Consider the following 18900-nt stretch of genomic DNA (forward strand, 5'->3'; position numbering starts at 1 on the left):
CAAGAAATAGAAAGGGATGCAGAGAGGTGGAGAGGGAATGCAGATTCGGAAAGAGATGCGGAAAGCTTGAGAGGGCAATACAGAGATGGAAAGGGGTGCAGACAGGTGGATAGGGAATACATAGATTAAAAGGGGTGCAGAGAGTTTGGGGGGGGGGTACAAGAAATAGAAAGGGGTGCAGAGAGGTGGAGAGGGAATGCAGACATTAAAAGGGGTCCAGAAAGGTAGAAGAGATGTAAATAGGTGCAGAGAGGTGGAAAAGGTATCAGAGAAGTAGGGGAGGGGTACGAAGATGGAAAGAGGTGCAGAGAGGTAGAAAAGGTATCAGAGAAGTAGAGGAGGGGTACAAAGATGGAAAGAGGTACAGAGAGGTGGAAAAGGGTTCAGAGAAGTAGAGGAGGGGTACAAAGATGGAAAGAGGTACAGAGAGGTGGAAAAGGGTTCAGAGAAGTAGGGGAGGGGTACAAAGATGGAATGAGGTGCAGAGAGGTGGAAAAGGTATCAGAGAAGTAGGGGAGGGGTACAAAGATGGAAAGAGGTACAGAGAGGTGGAAAAGGGTTCAGAGAAGTAGGGGAGGGGTACAAAGATGGAAAGAGGTACAGAGAGGTGGAAAAGGGTTCAGAGAAGTAGGGGAGGGGTACAAAGATGGAAAGAGGTGCAGAGAGGTAGAAAAGGTATCAGAGAAGTAGGGGAGGGGTACAAAGATGGAAAGAGGTACAGAGAGGTGGAAAAGGGTTCAGAGAAGTAGAGGAGGGGTACAAAGATGGAATGAGGTGCAGAGAGGTGGAAAAGGTATCAGAGAAGTAGGGGAGAGGTACAAAGATGGAAAGAGGTGCAGAGAGGTAGAAAAGGTATCAGAGAAGTAGGGGAGGGGTATGAAGATGGAAAGAGGTGCAGAGAGGTGGAAAAGGTATCAGAGAAGTAGGGGAGGGGTATGAAGATGGAAAGGAGTGCAGGAGAGTTGCAATGAAATGAAAGAAATGGAAAGAGGTGCAGAGATGTGGAGAAGAGATACAGAAATGCATACAATAGGGGACAACATTTTACAATAATGTCAGTCTTTTCCCCCTTTTCCTCCCTCTCCCTTGCTTTTGGAGACTTTTTTAGCTATGCACGTGACCTTACAGTTCTTCACAGATTTTACATCAATAGTTTTCTTCTTTCGTTTTTGTTCATTTTTGAGATTGTCTACTAATTTACTAATTGAATTGTGCTTGCATTGCCTGGTAATTATCTCCATGGCCGCCGATAAGGGGTTACCACAGGTCCTCCTGTATGGGGCCCGGGCAGAAGGGGGAATCGGATGTGGACAGGCAGGGTGATTGGTGTGATTGGTGAATTGATTCCTTGTATGTCCTGCTATTCCTCCTTTACCTCCTGCCGGCTAACAGCTGCTGCAGAAAGAGCTATACAAGGGATCGGTTCCTGTTATTGCCCCCCAGCCCCACTAATCACCCTTCCTGTCCACAACCGATCATCCGATTCCCTCTGTTGATTGACCCCTCCCTCCCCAGTGCTGCTGGCTTCTCTCCTCTCCTGCTGTGAGACACAGATGGGGGTGGTACATATGTTATATTATATGATTTAAATATGTCATGCCTGTCATTTGCTGAATGAACACAATGAGTGATCAGTACCGAACACTCACTGTGTTCATTCATAACTGAAGCATAGTAAACTGTGTTTATTTGCTTCATTTTGTGAATGAACAGGAGCCTGCATACAGAGCACTTTCTGTTCATTCACTGTCCGCTGCAGAAAAACGGATTGGGGAATTTATTTCCTTAGTCCATTTCTTTGTCTCAAAAGTGATAAATTAGGGGTCTATTCAGACCTTTGATATTTCACCAAAGCCCCTCGACCAGCGTTGTGAAAAAAAATAAAAACATTTAAAAAATATTTCAAAATTATAAAAAAAAAATGAAAACATGTAAAAAATAATTATAAAAAGAATGTCTTCATTCACTCAAACCAATTTAGTGTGAATGAGCAGTTTGTTTGTGTGGCTGCTACCCTACCCTACCTAATGAGGACACAGTGGCTGTAAGAACACAGCCCAATGCATACTATGTTTGGAGCCGTACCCCTTCAGCCACACACCAGTGCAGTGCTGTTTGTACAGCTGCTGCATCCTCATAGCGTAACAAAGGCTGCCTACACACAGCTCCAACCACATAACAAAATATACAATATACAGGAAACAGCACCCATGTGAATAAGCCTCAAGACCTCGTTCACACACAGAGCAATATTTAATAACTCAATAGAATTCTTTTAGGTTTAGCTAAAAATTTAAATTATTCTGTGTTTGTGTCCAATAATAATAATGTTATTGTATTTTTAGCAAAAATATTGTTTTGATATTTTGGGGGTGGGGCTGTACAGGGCCCCATGATTTCTAATAGCAGCCCTGATTATCTCACAGTACTGCAACCATGAAAACTTAAAAAAAAATACATTTAAAGTAAGATAATGTCAAGCAGCACATTTCTAAACCAGTGTATGAACACTCATCCCACACTACACATTTTAGAAGATGATGGATCACTGTACATCTGAATTTGACACGTTGTTATTGAAAACTTTTGTGCCCTACAAATAAGTTAAGAACACGTGTTCAATGCGGCATGCAAAAAGAGGGGGGTATGTATTAGAGCTGCACGATTAATCGTATGAAAATCGCGATCCTGATTCACCCCCCCCCCCCTGACGATCTAAACCTGACATATGCTCGATTCTTTGCATAGCTGCAGAGAGAACAGCTGTGGAAAAAAAAAAAAGCCTCCAGCAAACAAATGCCTATCAGCATTAAAGTCTCCCAGTAACTATAAACAAAATGATTACATTGTATCTTTTCCTTCCCTCTGCCAGGGAGAAAGGAAGTTTAACCTCTTAAAGACTAGACCTTTTTCTGACACTTGTTTGCAAGTTAAAATCATTTTTTTTATGCTAGACAAGTACTTAGAACCCCCAAACATTTTATATATTTTTTTAGCAGAGACCCTACAGAATAAAATGGCGATTGTTGTAATATTTTATGTCACACTGTATTTGCGCAGCAGTCTTTCAAACGCAATTAATAGACTTTAATGAATAAAAAAAAAAAAAAAAAACGTAAAACGTAACAGTAAAGTTATCCCAATTTTTTATTTGTTACACAGAGAATCGTGATCTTTATTCCAAGCTAAAAAATCGTGATTCTCATTTTGGCCAGAATCGTGCAGCTCTAGTATGTATATGCTCCGTTCTTATTTTCCCTGAAAATGACAATATCTATTGCAAAGAATGTCACCAATGTCACGGATAACTTTGGAGCACTTTGAAGAGCACTTGTCACTTTATTCGTAGAAGATTTTTCTTTGCAATAGATATTGGTTACATTTGGACACAAACTTTTGGAGTTTTATTTAGAACTATAATGCAACAGTAGTCACATTTTATCACCCAAGTATAGGATTTCCTTGGCAATAGATATTGTTTTAGCACTTTAATTCAACACTAGTCACTTTAATGATATTAAGGCTCGGTTTCCACTAGTGCGACTTGCGGTGCGACTTGACACATGTCAAGTCCAAAGCCATTGTTTTTAATGGGGCCCGTTTCCACTGCCGCGGCTTCAGTTGAGGCGACTTCAAAAGTAGTTTGTGCACTACTTTTGAGCCGTCTTCAGTGAGACTTCCCTCTATATATGAGGGACAAGTCTCACTGAAGCCACAGTTTACTTTCGCTACGAAGTCGTGCTAGAAGTAGCACGACTTCGTAGCCGCACTAGTGGAAACCTAGCCTGATTGTTACATAATATGGTTTTGTAATTTATGCACCCTTCAGCACAATGACACTTTATATATTATTTTATATAGTGGCATAATAAGATGCAAAGCACTTAACACTGGAATTCAGCACTTAATGAATTCAAATTTTATTTCATATCTCAGCCATGAGCTACATTATATGTCATTAATAGTCTGTTGAAAATCAAACACACCTGAAGGTATCGCCATTCCCTGTCTACATGGGAAATTACCAACAGCATACTGACATAGGAAACTATTAACTCTAGCAGGACTAGACCCATTAACCATTCTTATTTCTACCTACTTCCCCTTCTAGAGATAGTACTTGGGTCAGTGCTGTATCTTGGCCTAGGCCAACAAGGTCCAGGCCTAGGGCAGCACTTTGTAGGGGTGGCAGCAAGAAATTTGGACTTGTGTTTGCTGCCACTGATTATTTCACTTATTTGTATAATGACTCCGGACTTCCTATTTATTATGCAAATAAGTGACATAATCCTATGATTACAATCAGTGGCAGCAAACACAAGTCCAAATATCTTAAAAGAACTGATGGGGCTACACTGATGGGTACTGATATGCTCTGATATGCTGCACTGATGGTCGGTAATATGCTGCACTGATGGGCACAAGGCGGCACTGATAAGCTTCACTGATAGGGCTGCACTGATAAAGTGCCCTCATGGGCACCGATATGTTGCACCGATGGGCACTAATAGGCTGCACTGATGGCCACTGATGAGGCGGCACTGATAAGCTGCACTGGTGGCTACTGATGGGGCTGTACTTATGACCACTGATGAGGCTGCACTGATAAGGCGGCACTGATGGGCTCTGATAGACTTTGGTTGTGATCTGTGGTTAACAGAGGAAAGTGCAGGTCATAAACAGGAAGGGGTGTGGCCTTTACCGGAAGGGGTGGGTCATATTTCAATTAGGGGGTGCACAAGTTATTCAGGCCTAGGGCAGCACAAAACCTAAATACACCACTGACTTGGGTAGGCAGCAGCAGCAGCATTTGTACTTTATAATTCATCCCTTCACATTGCGCGGGACTGTCTTTATTATCTTGTGTTGGGAATAGTGTGTTGGTAGTTTATGTCATCATCTCATTTGCTTACTCTGAGAGTCGGTTCACACTGCCACGACCATAAAGTCGCCCCATGTCGGAGCGACTTTTTACCGCGATTTTACCGCGACTTGTGAATTATTTTGCATGACTTATATGACAGACGACTTTGTGTTTGGCAAATCAGAATATGACGTGTTGTGACCTAATTCCCCTTTTCTGTTTTTTTTTACTCATTTCCTCATTGCCCACCAGTGCCACGTATCAGTGTCCACCAGTGCCACTGCCCACCAGTGCCACGTATCAGTGTCCACCAGTGCCACTGCCCACCAGTGCCACGTATGTGTCCACCAGTGCCACTGCCCACCAGTGCCCCAAATCAGTGTCCACCAGTGCCACATATCAGTGCCACGAATCAGTGTCCACCAGTGCCACGTATCAGTGCCACGAATCAGTGTCCACCAGTGCACCAGTGCCACATATCAGTGCCACGTATCAGTGTCCACCAGTGACACGTATCAGTGCCACGTATCAGTGCCACGTATCAGTGCCACGTATCAGTGTCCACCAGTGCCACATATCAGTGCCACGAATCTGTGTCCACCAGTGCCACGTATCAGTGTCCACCAGTGCCACGTATCAGTGCCACATATCAGTGCCACGAATCAGTGTCCATCAGTGCCACGAATCAGTGTCCACCAGTGCCACGAATCAGTGCCACGTATCAGTGTCCACCAGTGCCGCGTATCAGTGTCCACCTGTGCCACATATCAGTGCCACGAATCAGTGTCCACCAGTGCCACGTATCAGTGCCATGTATCAGTGCCACATATCAGTGTCCACCAGTGCCACGTATCAGTGCCACGTATCAGTGCCACGTATCTGTGTCCACCAGTGCCACATATCAGTGCCACGAATCAGTGTCCACCAGTGCCACGTATCAGTGCCACGTATCAGTGTCCACCAGTGCCACGTATCAGTTCCACTAATCAGTGTCCACCAGTGCCACGTATCAGTGCCACGAATCAGTGTCCACCAGTGCCACGAATCAGTGTCCACCAGTGCCACGTATCAGTGTCACGAATCAGTATCCATCAGTGTCCACCAGTGCCACGTATCAGTGCCACGTATCAGTGCCATGAATCAGTGTCCACCAGTGCCACTTATCTGTGTCCACCAGTGCCACTCACACAGACCAAGCAGAGATAATGGAATATATATACCATTACATATATATATATATATATATATACATATATAATATATATATACATATATATATATATATATATATATATATATATATGTATATATACCATATATATATACCATATAGGCATGACTGCAATGTGGGGAATGCCTGGCTAATCTCTTTCTACTTCCTGGAAAGTCTGATAACAAGTCGCTTCAATTAAGATAAGGAGGCGACTCCCATTGAAGTAAATGGGACAGGTCGGATCACAGGTCGCCTCAAAGTAGTACAGGACCCTTTTCTGAAGTCGGAGCGACTTCAGTAGTGCAAATTAAGATGGCACTGATTGATTAACATTGCTTTTGTTATGTCAAGCGACCTGGGGCGACCTGGGGCAACACAAGTTGCCTCACAAGTCGCGCTAGTGTGAATGGGCTCTGAGTCCTTCCACTTCTGAATACATGTGGCTGCATAGTTCTTTATCAAATAAATATCATTTTTAATGCATGAAGATTGCTGTGCCCTTGTTCTTGTTTTTCCTTGGATTTAGTACAGGGGATCATCACAGTCCAGGTGCTACATCATCTAAGCTAATTGCCACCATGGGATCCCCAAAGTGAAAGTCAAGACTGTCTCTTATACTATCTATTTTTTGTGCTTAGGCATAGGGTATTTTGTCATAGGACATAGTGCATAAAGTAGATAAAAAATAACAAACCCTCAATAAACAAATTGTATTTGTAGCATTTTTTGACATTTATAAACAATTACAGTATAGTGAAATGATAAAAACGATTTGCAGTGTGAGCATGATAAAGACGTGTGTTCAGTCTACCGTTATTTCAGCAAAATCAACCAGAGTGCGCTCAAGCCATTGTCACTCAAAATAAAGGAAAGGAAATATAAGGTTCAAGGAAACCTGTCCTGAGAGAAACACGGAGGCTTTCATTGCTGAGATCTGTTTTAGACAATGTGAGGTGCCCTTGCTATTGACTCTTTTGCTTCAACCCTCTGAAACAGTGACCTGAGACATGTATACTAAAGATTGTATGGAGAGAGATAGTCTGTCTATCAGATTATTGGCATGTCCCCTGAGATAAAGTAGACAAATAGTAAAGTAACCAGGTGTGGTAGTGGACTGGTAAGGGTAAAGGTGAGGAGAGACAAAGGGGGATTATATCTATCAGACCTGGAAAATGGGGATTTAAATGTGCCTCTAAATGAATGAAAACATAAAGTATAAAAGAATAATGCATATTTATTGAATATTTTATACAATCCATTAAAATAGATACAGTCATAATCAAGTGTGACAGTGCATGTATATAACAGGTTACATGACCTAAATGTGGACCATCTAATCTGCTGTTGGATCTATACGTTTCGCTCACATATCAGGAGCTTCTTCAGGATCCAAACAGTACATGTATATCATACAGACTTTCATAATGTTAGAGTATCCTTGATTAAAATCAATCAATAAATCTCCTACACAATTTAATAACAAGTGGTCACATCATGGCACCAATTAAATCAACAAAAAAATCCACTTGAGGGAAAAATATCCATATATTAACAACCAGACCCCAGTGGGAAAATGTACCACGTGAAACCAGATGGGAGAAACAGGGAATGACCAAAAAACTCCCTTGACCCAATGGCCTTGGGAGTAAACCAATCTAATCCCCAGGGATATATCTATATCTCCAAAGGCAGAGCACAGAGATGTTGAAATCAAATCTTAACAAAATCAGCGTGTGTCTCCCAAGGATAGGATATACAATCAGGCCTTTTCTGATCTGTAGATCCCCCAGCATAAGACCCTCCAGTACAAAACACTCTGCTCCTGATTACATGAAAAAGCTGCACATGGGACACTCTTGGACTTTCCAGCACAATGACCCTAAACACAAGGCGAAGTTGACCCTCCAGTGGTTACAGCAGAAAAAGGTGAAGGTTCTGATGTGACCATCACAGTCTCCTAACCTTAATATTATCGAGCCACTCTGGGGAGATCTCAAACGTGGGGTTCATGCAAGAAAACCAAAGACTTTGACTGATCTGGAGGAATTTTGTCAAGATGAATGGGCAGCTATACCACCTGCAAGAATTTGGGGCCTCATAGACAACTATTACAAAAGACTGCATACTGTCATTGATACTAAAGGGGGCAATACACAGTATAAGGAACTAAGGGTGTGATGGTACTCACCGTCACTGGGAATGAAAGACATATACTTAATGGACAACGAGAATATGGTTTGGATTGCTTCAGATGGCTTCTGTGTTTGCACTTATGATGATGTGTGTTGTGCTTCGATGTCGGAGCCGGACGGTCTGTCACTGGTGGTCACTTACTATTGTCTGTGTATTGAGGTGTGATATGTATTCTGTTAAGGCTGTCTGTCCCATTGTTAATTGTTAATGAACTCACATATTGTTTCTATCCCGATGGCTAGGTATTAAGTTAAAGTTAATTCTATTTCTGTATACAATTTCATCTGCACATGATAATGTAATCAGGCAACCCCTGACCTGTGTGTGGTAATCTGATCAGGAGGGGGATGTCCATGCTGTATATAAACTGTGTGACTGTTCAATAAAGGAGAAGGTTCCAGAACAAGCTAAGTTGTCGCTAGCTTTGTATGGGGGGGCGACTGGAAAATCTGATATCTATGTTCAAGACTATTGGAAGCTGTATACTGGCGGAAGCCCACAAACACAGTGTGGGTCGCGGTTCCATTACAAAGGATATGCAGACTTTTTCATTTGTTTACTTGTTGCCATGTTTTGTTTTATGATTGTGCCATTCTGTTATGACCTGCAGTTACAGAATATGAATCCGAAAAGAAATAAAAGAAATGTGTTTTTCCTGCTCACACTTTTCTTTAAATACCACTTCTCCAAGGGTAGGCAAACCTTTGAGCACAATTGTATGTTATACAGTCAGTGTAAGAAACCCTGATGAAGATTGGAAGTGGCATTCTGGAGAGGAGTGCAGAGGCATAACATAAATACAGACGAAAGCCCCGTACACACGTACCGATCGTCGGCCGAACGATCGGCCGTCTTTTGTCCGAGGGCTGTCTTGTCTGTTGAAAAGTGCAAAACACTGCACACGAATTTTGTCGGCCAACAACAGCCGACTGCAGAAGTGATGTCATGTGATGGTTAACTTTCAGTGTTTTTTTTCTTTTCTGAGCATGCCCAGTCTTGCAAATCTGCTGTCTGTCAGCCGAATTCTGTACTGACTGGCGAACAATCGGCCGTTCTGGTGTCGGCATACAAAAATTTTAATGCTTGCACGACAGATTCTGTTCGGAAGCATCATACTAACAAGCCGAAAATCGGCCGATCGGTCATCGGCCGAATCTTTACGGCCGACAATCGGTACGTGTGTACGGGCCTGAAACAATGCTATACATTCATAGGATAAAATGTTGTCACTGAACATACACTGTTGGATAGCAGTTAGTAATTAAAAATTCAACACACGGTTATTAACATGATATGACCACACATGAAGATTTTCTGCTGAGAACGTTTACAGATATGAGTTTGAGGTTTACAGATATGTGTATCTGCTTGGATATCAAACAGTCAAATTTAAATGTCCAATCATCCAAGAACTGTGTGTTTGAGGCTTTTCACCGTTTTTTTTTTCCACCGAACAATAGGGCTTGGCTGGCATTGGTTGACTATGAACTTATTTTTATCTGCAGATGGCAGGGGTAGGTGCTGACTATCCACTTTGCACATTTATGGACACCTAAAGTCACCTTTGTAGAGATTTGCACATCTAAAGGCCTCTTTCACACTAATAGTGGACTTCATCACCCTCTCAAAAGGGATCCACAGTGGACTGCTTATCAAATCACAGTTGATAGCGGGTTTACAGGCATTCAAGTGACAATACTCTCTTTTTCAATCCCTAGGGGGATTTTTTTCTATCACAATTGAGACTTTACATTGAACTACCATGCTGCATTTGGCATGCAGTTACAGCCTGGTCCCATTGACTTAATTTGGTGAGTTTGACAGGTGGTGTCACTTGTTAAACTCGACTTGCTGAGCTAAAATTCCTGCACCAGAATGCTTTGCTGTGGCAATCTGAACTCAACCCTCTGCCTGCCATATAAATATAGAAGCGGGCGGTTGGGGACTGTAAAAAATGTAAATTAACCACCTGTGTTTACTGCCCTTCTGCAGTCAGAGTGAACTAAACCGAAGAAGGCTGGTAAATATATTACTGGTCTTTGGGTCCCTGGTACTGCCATGTCTAGTGTGGGGATGCCTATTGTGACTCCTTGCAGCTGCACATGCGTGGGCTGCGCTTCGATTTGTAAACGGCCCCACAGTCTTCCTGAACCTGTGACGAGTCCCACAAGGCTGCGGGCAAAGGGGGGCGGCCAACTTCCACTTGGATCGTCTAGGCGATCTGAGTGAAAGTGGGAGTGGATTCCTATCAAAACCAGGTACCTGCTCTGTCCAAAAAAAAAAAATTTTGGAAAAAAAAAAAAAAAAAACCTATCCAGGGGTGATAAGAGGGTGGCGATTATTTACCTGTCACACTGTCACACTGTAAGTGTTACTCTGCAATTTTTCAATAAAAGTACCAAACGTATTACACTATGGAGATTCTCTGTTTTTCCTTCCTTTGCCCTGAGTGATGTCCATTGGGGGATCAATATTATTTCTAATATCTTTCCGCCCCTGGGGGACCACCAAGGAGGAAAATTGCTAATCCTTACCAGGCCTAAGCTTGATTGACCCACGTGCAGTATTGCTAAGGGGTCCACGCCGTCTGATAAGTGCATTTACAAGTGGGTATGACCCACAACGAATTGCATGAGGAAGCACAGATAGGCATAGCTTTTGTTTAGAAGAGAGAACTGAGCATGAAAAATTATTCTTTCACTGGACACTTGCTGATTTGGACTTTTCTTTGCAAAAAATCATTTTTGCATATGTTTTGCACACAAATATTTCACTGTACACATGCTTGATATAATTTTTAGCTTGTATTTCAGTAATCTGTTGGGAATATGATTTTATATTTCTGCAATATCCAATGTATTTCACTTACAAATTAATCTAGGATTTATAACCATTCAGAAAGTTTTTTTCACTATTTTTTGCGCTGTGTTATTTGTTGTTTTTCATAGTGATCACAAGGTGATGAACAGCTGCAAATAAGTTATTAGTATTCACATAGCGCAGGGAAGAGGATTTTTGTTAGAAAAGTGGAACTGCCTTTGGATGAAAGTTCCGCTTTAAGACACCTGACATAAGATACAGAAATAACATGAGCCACCCTCTTCTGAAGGCTATAGCCTGGCTTTCTCTGGTTTCAATACTTTCTGAGTCACAGCCTGGGAACAAGCATGCAACAAGCAAAGTCAAAGTTCTGTCAGAATTACTGATCTGCACACTTGTTCTGATTGAGAGAAAACTAAAGTTAGTGAATCCATATAACAAGACAGAGGCGTAACTACAGGGGTTGCAGGGGTTGCAATTGCAACCGGGCCCCATGCTCCAGGGGGCCTGTGCGGCTCCCCTGTACACCTGGATAGGAGGGGGAAGGGGGGTGGGGGCAGCATGTAGAGAAATCACTGTCCTCCTTTTTCCTCCTATAGCTGCAGGAGGAAAATGGAGGAGATTGATTCCTCTGTATGCTGCCCCCGCCACTCCTTCTATCCAGTTCACTTGTGTTCTGCTGTCTCTGGGCCCCTGTGTGCTCCCTCCTCTCTCCTGCCAGCTGCTGCAGGGGATGTGTCACCCCAGGAAGGGGTCGGTAAATATGTAATTTACCAGCTCCTTCCTTTTCTGAATGGACAGAGTCATAGTCAGTAATATTGTAAAAAAATAAATTAAAATGCTAAAAAATAATACAATGAAAATACCAAAAAACAAAAACTACTGCCACCAGTGGGTGAACTTCCAGGATCGCAAAGGTCACACTTGCGGCCGGGCCCTGGCATTCCACCACCGTGGAGAGTCCCCAAGATGGCAGAACACGGGCCCACTGCAGAACTTGTGAAAGGGTCCTGCTGTGGGACCATAATAAAGGGCCCCGCAATGAGAGTAAAGGGCCCCAGGATCAGTGGGAAGAGCCCCAGGCTTGAAGAGAAGGGCCCTGGCCAGGGGTCCGGGGGGGCCCTTCATGGTTTCTTGCACCGGGGCCCTGAAGGTTCTAGTTACGCCTCTGTAACAAGACATTCATCTAAAACTTTCAGCATTAGTAGCGTATCTCTCCCATGCTCCCGTGTCTATAAACTCATAACGTCTTCGTAGGTTTAGGATAGAGGGGTCAGGAAATATAACCTTTATCAGGTTTTACTGTTGTTGTTGTCCTCGATTGGTGAATACGTACCTTTATATTGTCCTAACTATTATCACCAGGTGATGAGGGAAAATCCAAAAGTTTGAGTTACTAGAACAGGAACAGAGAGGAAATCTTCCAATGGGAACACTTGTTCAAGTGACCACTTTCTATGAGGAGATTTACCTAACTTTAGAGAGTTTTCCTTTCACTGTTGTGACTATAAAACACAAAGTGGAAGTAAATTGCCCCATTGGGGCATAGATGGCAAACAAACGGACAGGGGTATTAAGCATTCAATGTAAAAAATAAGTACAGTACTCTAAATAGAGCAGAACATGAGTTACAACTCCACCTTTTGTTTGCTGCATACTGCAATACAACGTCTACAGCATACATATAGTTACATAGTTACATAGTAGGTGAGGTTGAATAAAGACAATAGTCCATCCAGTTCAACCTGAGTAGGTGTGTGTGGCAGTAATCATCTCACATACCCCTGAATGTTCTGATCCTTGAGATGTAAGTCTAAGAGTCTTTTGAGAGCCACCATACTACCCGCAGAAACCACCTCTTGTGGTAGAGAATTCCACAATCTTGTTGCCCTAACAGTAAAGAACCCCCCACGTTGCCTGAGGTTAAAACGCTTCTCCTCTAATCGCATTGTATGCCCTCGAGTCCTCATGCAATCCCTTCGACTGAACAGCTTTTTTTCTAAGCTGAGATCCCCATTGAGATATTTAAAAATTGCTATCATGTCCCCCCTCAGGCGTCTCTTCTCCAGGGAGAATAAATCAAGTGATTGCAGACGCTCTTCATAATTAAGGTCCTCCAATCCCCTAATTAGTTTTGTTGCCCTTCTTTGGACTCTCTCCAGCTCCAACACATCCCTCCTGAGGACTGGCGACCAGAACTGGACAGAATACTCCAGATGGAAGTGGAATGATTATAGACTTATCTCTGGAATACATACCTTTCTTTATGCATGCTAATATTCTGCTGGCTTTGGCAGCTGCCGCTTGACATTGCATGCTATTGCCTAATCTATCATCAACCAAGACTCCCAGATCTTTCTCCATTTTTGATTCTCCCAGGGGTTCCCCTCCTAACGTGTATTGTGCTTTTATGTTTCTAGTCCCCAAGTGCAAAACCTTACACTTCTCCACGTTAAACCTCATTTGCCAAGTCGTTGCCCACTCCGTTATTTTGTCCAGGTCATCCTGTAGGATATCTGCTTCATGCTGTGCAGTTATTGCCCTGCCCAATTTTGTGTCATCTGCAAAAACTGATATCGAACTACTGATCCCGTCCTCAATGCTGTTTATGAATAAATTGAACAAGGTTGGTCCCAGGACTGAGCCTTGGGGCACCCCGCTTGCCACTTCAAAAATAATTTTTTGTATTAGGTAGAACTTTAATCACCTCATCTATATTTTCTGACAGATTAGAAACATAACGTCCTACCTTGACATATAAAGGTTCCTTCAGATTGTCAATGAGCAGGGATACTTTTTCTTCCCAAACAGGGTTAAGGTTCTTGTGTATTGTTTTACTTCGAAAAACTTCCTTTCCTCCAATCTTGAACTTGACATATGGATCACTTGTCCCTTAAAAAAACAAAAGCATGACAGTCAAAAAAAAAACAACTAGTAATCCAGAAGCACAAACAAGAACATTTTTCTCTAACGCATCAACCGATCCAGTTCTTCAACTGACAACTTAGACAGCTTTGCCTCGGGCCCCTTACAGGTGGAACTTCTTTATACGTTCACATGTCTACATGTAAAGAGTGTTTTGCAGGATACAAGCAGATTTTCTTCCAGTGTTAATTTTGACATCAAATTTTTATTTAGTTTAAGTAACAGTCTTTTAACTAAAATGCCACTTTAGTTTTAGTTGTATTTTAGTCATCTTAAAGGGATTGCAAAGTCTTGCACTTACCTCCTCTGTGCGGTTGGTTTTGCACAGAGCAGCCATGATCCTCCTCCTCTTGGGTGCCTCTTTTCTGCTCCTGGCCCCTCCCTCCTGTCGAGTGCCCCCACAGCAAGCAGCTTGCTATGGGGCACCGGAGCCGAACTGCAGATCTGTGTGTCCATTCAAACCCAGACCCCTCTCTCTCCTGATTGGCTGAACTGACTGAGTAAAAGCAGCCAGAGCCAATGGCGCCACTGCTGTGTCTCAGCCAATCAGGAGGGAGAATCCCAGATGGTCAAGGGACTAGTGGACATTGCTGGACAGAGGTGGGGCTCAGGTAAGTATTAGGGGGGCTGAGGGCGGCTGCTACACACAGAAGGCTTTTTATCTTAATGCATAGATCACATTAAAACCTTCTGCCTTTACAACTCCTTTAATTGTTTTAGTTTTAATCATATTTTAGTTGACTAAAATCTAATGTGTTTAGTTTAATCGTAATGCATTATTTAAAAATTTCTCTAATATTCCCAAATTTATTATAAACTCCTGGAGTAAAAATCGAATAACATGTTATTATTTATGGTTTTAAGGTTTGAACATGCACTACAGACACAGATTTAGGCTCTGTTCACACTACTGTGACCTGAAAATCAAGCGACTTATGGTGCAGATTTGCCAGGCGACTTCCTGGCGATTGGCTGGCGACTTGAGTACTATTTTGGTGCAACTTTAAAGCAACTTTGTCTTGTGCAGGCATGCAGATAAAACAGCATACAGGAAAATGCCATGCACTGCCTGGGTAAACTTCCTGTGATGTCGGATCCAAATCAAATCAATATAGACGGGGATCTGATTTGGAGACGACTTCCATTAATGTCTATGGGCACAAGTCGGATATAAATTGCCTTGAAGTAGTCAGAGCAACTTCAGTAGTGCTAATTAAGACAGCTCTAAATGACTAACATGGAATCTCACATGTCATGTGACTTGGGATCTCACAAGTCAGATCTCAAATTGCGGCAGTGCGACTAAGGTCCTTTCACATGGGGCGGATCTGTTTTGATGGACTCCGCTTGCTCAGCGGGGATCGCTCCGTTGATCCCCGCTGAGTAAGTGGATGACAGGTCCGATTCCACTCACAGTGAGTGCAGAGACAGACTTGTCAGAGTCCTGCACTCCTCTATGGGGAGATTGGATGAAATCCGACAGCCTGTCCGTCTTCATCCGATCTGACCGGCTGGACAGATGGCGAACCTATCGTCTGTTTTCAGCGGATCTTGTCAGATTGGATGCCAGGTGGGTGTCAGTGGACACATGTCAGCTGACATTCACCTCCCCATAGAGGAGAATGGGTGGCCCGATCTGATCCGCCTGAAAAACGGACAGGCGAATGGGATCGTTCTGATCGTATTATAGGGGCCTCAGCCTTTGTGATATATATAACGTCTTTAGAAATAAAACCAAGTTTCATAAACGAACAAAAATATTGACAAACAGAAGTGTACAGTAACTCTAAAATATAAAAAAGCAAAAATCTGTAAACTCTATTATCTGTAATGCCATTGCACACATTACCCGAGAATATTACCAACATTATTATTAAGAAAAAAAAGTAAGAAAAGCCCAAACATTATATATATCAGGGATGTGCGGTGAGGTCAGTGGCTGGTGAAGCACTGGCTAGTATCAGAGCCAGATACAATCCCCAAATTATTTATTGAATAAACCCCACATCACCATTTATTGAATAAACCCCCACAGTGTAGACGAGTGCTGTGAGATGAAAGAATTCATCTTCAGCCAATTGGCTTACGCTTAAAAACCCGCGCATCAGGACGCAGGCAGTCAATCAGATTCCCCCAGACAAAAAAGCGCCTGGTGAAAGATCTATTGGGCAGCAGATTTTTATTTTTTATTTATGAATTCTGTAACAGCCCTGTAAATGCCGAGATTTCACTGGTCAAGTACAGGGCTGTTAGTGTCGGTTCACACTAGGGCGACCTGTGAGGCGACCTGGTCGCCTCCCATAGGGAAGCTGCGGACCCGTTCTAATAGGAGCGACACAAGTTGCTCCGACCTAGAAAAAGGGTCCGGAGCTTCTTTGGGGCGACCAGGAGGCGACCGCCATAGACTTCAATGTTATGAAGTCCGTGGCGGCCGCTCCGAAGTAGCGTCGCCCCTATGTGAACGGGGGCTTACAGAATGCAGAAATAAAAAATAAAATTAAACTGTTCTCTATAGGGCTACCAACAGTCCTGATTTTATTAAAGTAAGTCCTTATGTTGGTTAAATTAGTAAACTATGAGAACTAATGAAAGTGCCATTTATAATCTATATAATAAAAGAATAGAACCTGAACCATTCCCTGATTATATAGATTATATATAGATTATATATGGCACCTTCATTAGTTCCCATAGGTTATTAATTTAACCAGCATAAGGACTTGTTTTAGCATAAGTAAACAAATTTTAAACCACATGTGTGGCATCACTGCGAATGTTAGAATGTTAGAACGAGAGCAATAATTCTAGCACTAGACCGACTCTGTAGCTCTAAACGTAACCTGTAAAAAAAATTGAAGCGTCGCCTATGGACATTTTGAAGTACTGAAGTTTGGCACCATTCCACAAGTGTGCAAAATTTTAAAATGTGACATGTTAGGTATCTATTTACATAGCGTAACATCATCTTTCACATTATACAAAACAATCAGGCTAACCTTAGTGGGGTTTTTATTCATGAAAGTTTTTTTTTTTTTTTAAATGCGTTTGAAAATTGCTGCGAAATACTGTGTGACATAAAAAGTTTCAACAATCATCATTTTATTCCCTAGGGTGTCTGCTAAAAATATATATATAATGTTTGGGGATTCTGAGTAATTTGCAAAAAAAAATTATGATTTTTACATGTAGGAGAGCAGGTTTAGTATTGGCCTGGGTGGCAAGTGGTTAATTACCATAAGTAAGTAATATACAAATAATTATTACATATTGTTTTTAAGGTCATTTTCTATATTTAAAAAAAAACTGTACTCAAATAAATGAGGCGGGTGATGACCACTGGATGGGTTTGTAAGCATAATGGCATATTTGTTCAGCATGTACTCGTCAAAGCATATAATAGTTTGCACATACATAAGAAAAAAAACGATTTCATCTAATTAAACACTAATAATACATTACAATTCATCTATATACATGGATACCATCATGACATTTTGCAATATAAAAAAATATTGTGAGCCAATATGTCTCAATATAGTGGGATCATTGGAACAAGCTGGAGTTTGCATAAATGGATCAAAGGATACAAATAGCATTGTATCTTGAAAACATACAGTATATGCATCTAAAAGAGCTTAATGCATTTTGTGGATTCATTCCACTTCCTCAGGAGCAGATGCATAAAAATGTGTCTGTGGAAGATATATATAAAAAAGTAGTAAAGTCCAATGTATGATCCAACTAACGGGGAAGAAGAACGGGAGGACGAGCTTGTTTATTCACAGGATTCTCTCAGGTCACATGTTTTTCTTTAGGCTGCTCATCTCTTGTTCTATCTTTGGTGGATTAGCATGGTGGGTTTCATGCAACTTTTCTGATTCAATCCTTGTCTCTTTCACTACACTTGGGTCATGATCCACTTCAAGATGCTTTTCTATGCACACTTGTCCTACTTTTTTTATAGTCACTAAGGATCTTGCTATACTCACTTATAGCAGTAGCACCTCTCACTATATATATAAACAAACACATTTTATCAACTTTATAGACACATTGGATGCTATTGCCTCTGCACTAGCAACGATCCTAGCATGAATACCCTCATCCTCCTGGGGTAACAAAATGTGTGCCCGGCTTTACCATGGGCTCCTATCACCACAGCTCCTGGGATGGACACTCTTGACAGCCCTCAGCTTGCAGTACTGCATGTTTGGACTCTGAGCTTATATGTAAGTATTACAGGGATGGATTGTTTTTGTTCTCCACTTGTCTTTCATCCCTGTTGGTTGGATTATACATTGGACTTTACTACTTTTTTTATATATCTTCCGCAGCCACATTTTTATTCATCCACTCCTGAGGAAGTGGAATGAATACACGAAACCCGTCAAGTTTTTTTAGATGCATATATGTTTTGAAGATATGGTGCAATTTTTATCCTTTGATCCTTTTATGCAAACTCCTGCTTGTTTCAATGATCCCACTGGGACCAATAGTGACTCACAATATTTTTTCATATTGTAAAATGTCATGATGGATGAATATTTAGATGAATTGTAATGTATTATTGGTATGTATATAGATGAAATGGTTTTTTACTTATGTATGTGAAAACTGCAATAGGCAAACTCATCCAGCGGTCATCACGTGCCTCATTTAAAGTCCCAAAACCTTCCATTGATGAAAATTGGAGATGATTTTTGTCATAGCTTTCGTCAATTGACTTCATTTGAACTGTATTTTCATTAAGGCTCCGTTCACATGTAGGCGTTTTGGGGCGTTTTTGGGGAGTTTTTCTGCTCTAGGATCAGCTCTCAAAACGCCCAACAAGACAAATCCTATTCATTTCAATGGCCCCTGTTCACATCTGAGCGTTTTGACGCTG

The 18900-nt window shown here is 41.9% G+C and overlaps 1 protein-coding gene across 6 annotated transcripts in view; it reads right to left on the bottom strand.

Moving 5' to 3' along the window:
- MCTP1 (multiple C2 and transmembrane domain containing 1) overlaps positions 1-18900 on the bottom strand; it is a 1122980-nt gene that overhangs the window by 646710 nt on the left and 457370 nt on the right. For all 6 annotated transcript variants that reach the window (XM_082247658.1, XM_082247657.1, XM_082247659.1 and 3 more), the window contains exon 3: positions 13840-13982. In XM_082247658.1, the coding sequence (XP_082103784.1) occupies positions 13840-13982 (143 nt within the window). The remainder of the gene's footprint in view (positions 1-13839; positions 13983-18900) is intronic.

The sequence above is a fragment of the Pelophylax lessonae genome (genome assembly GCF_965119305.1).
Source record: "Pelophylax lessonae genome assembly, chromosome: 1".
Taxonomy (NCBI): domain Eukaryota; kingdom Metazoa; phylum Chordata; class Amphibia; order Anura; family Ranidae; genus Pelophylax; species Pelophylax lessonae.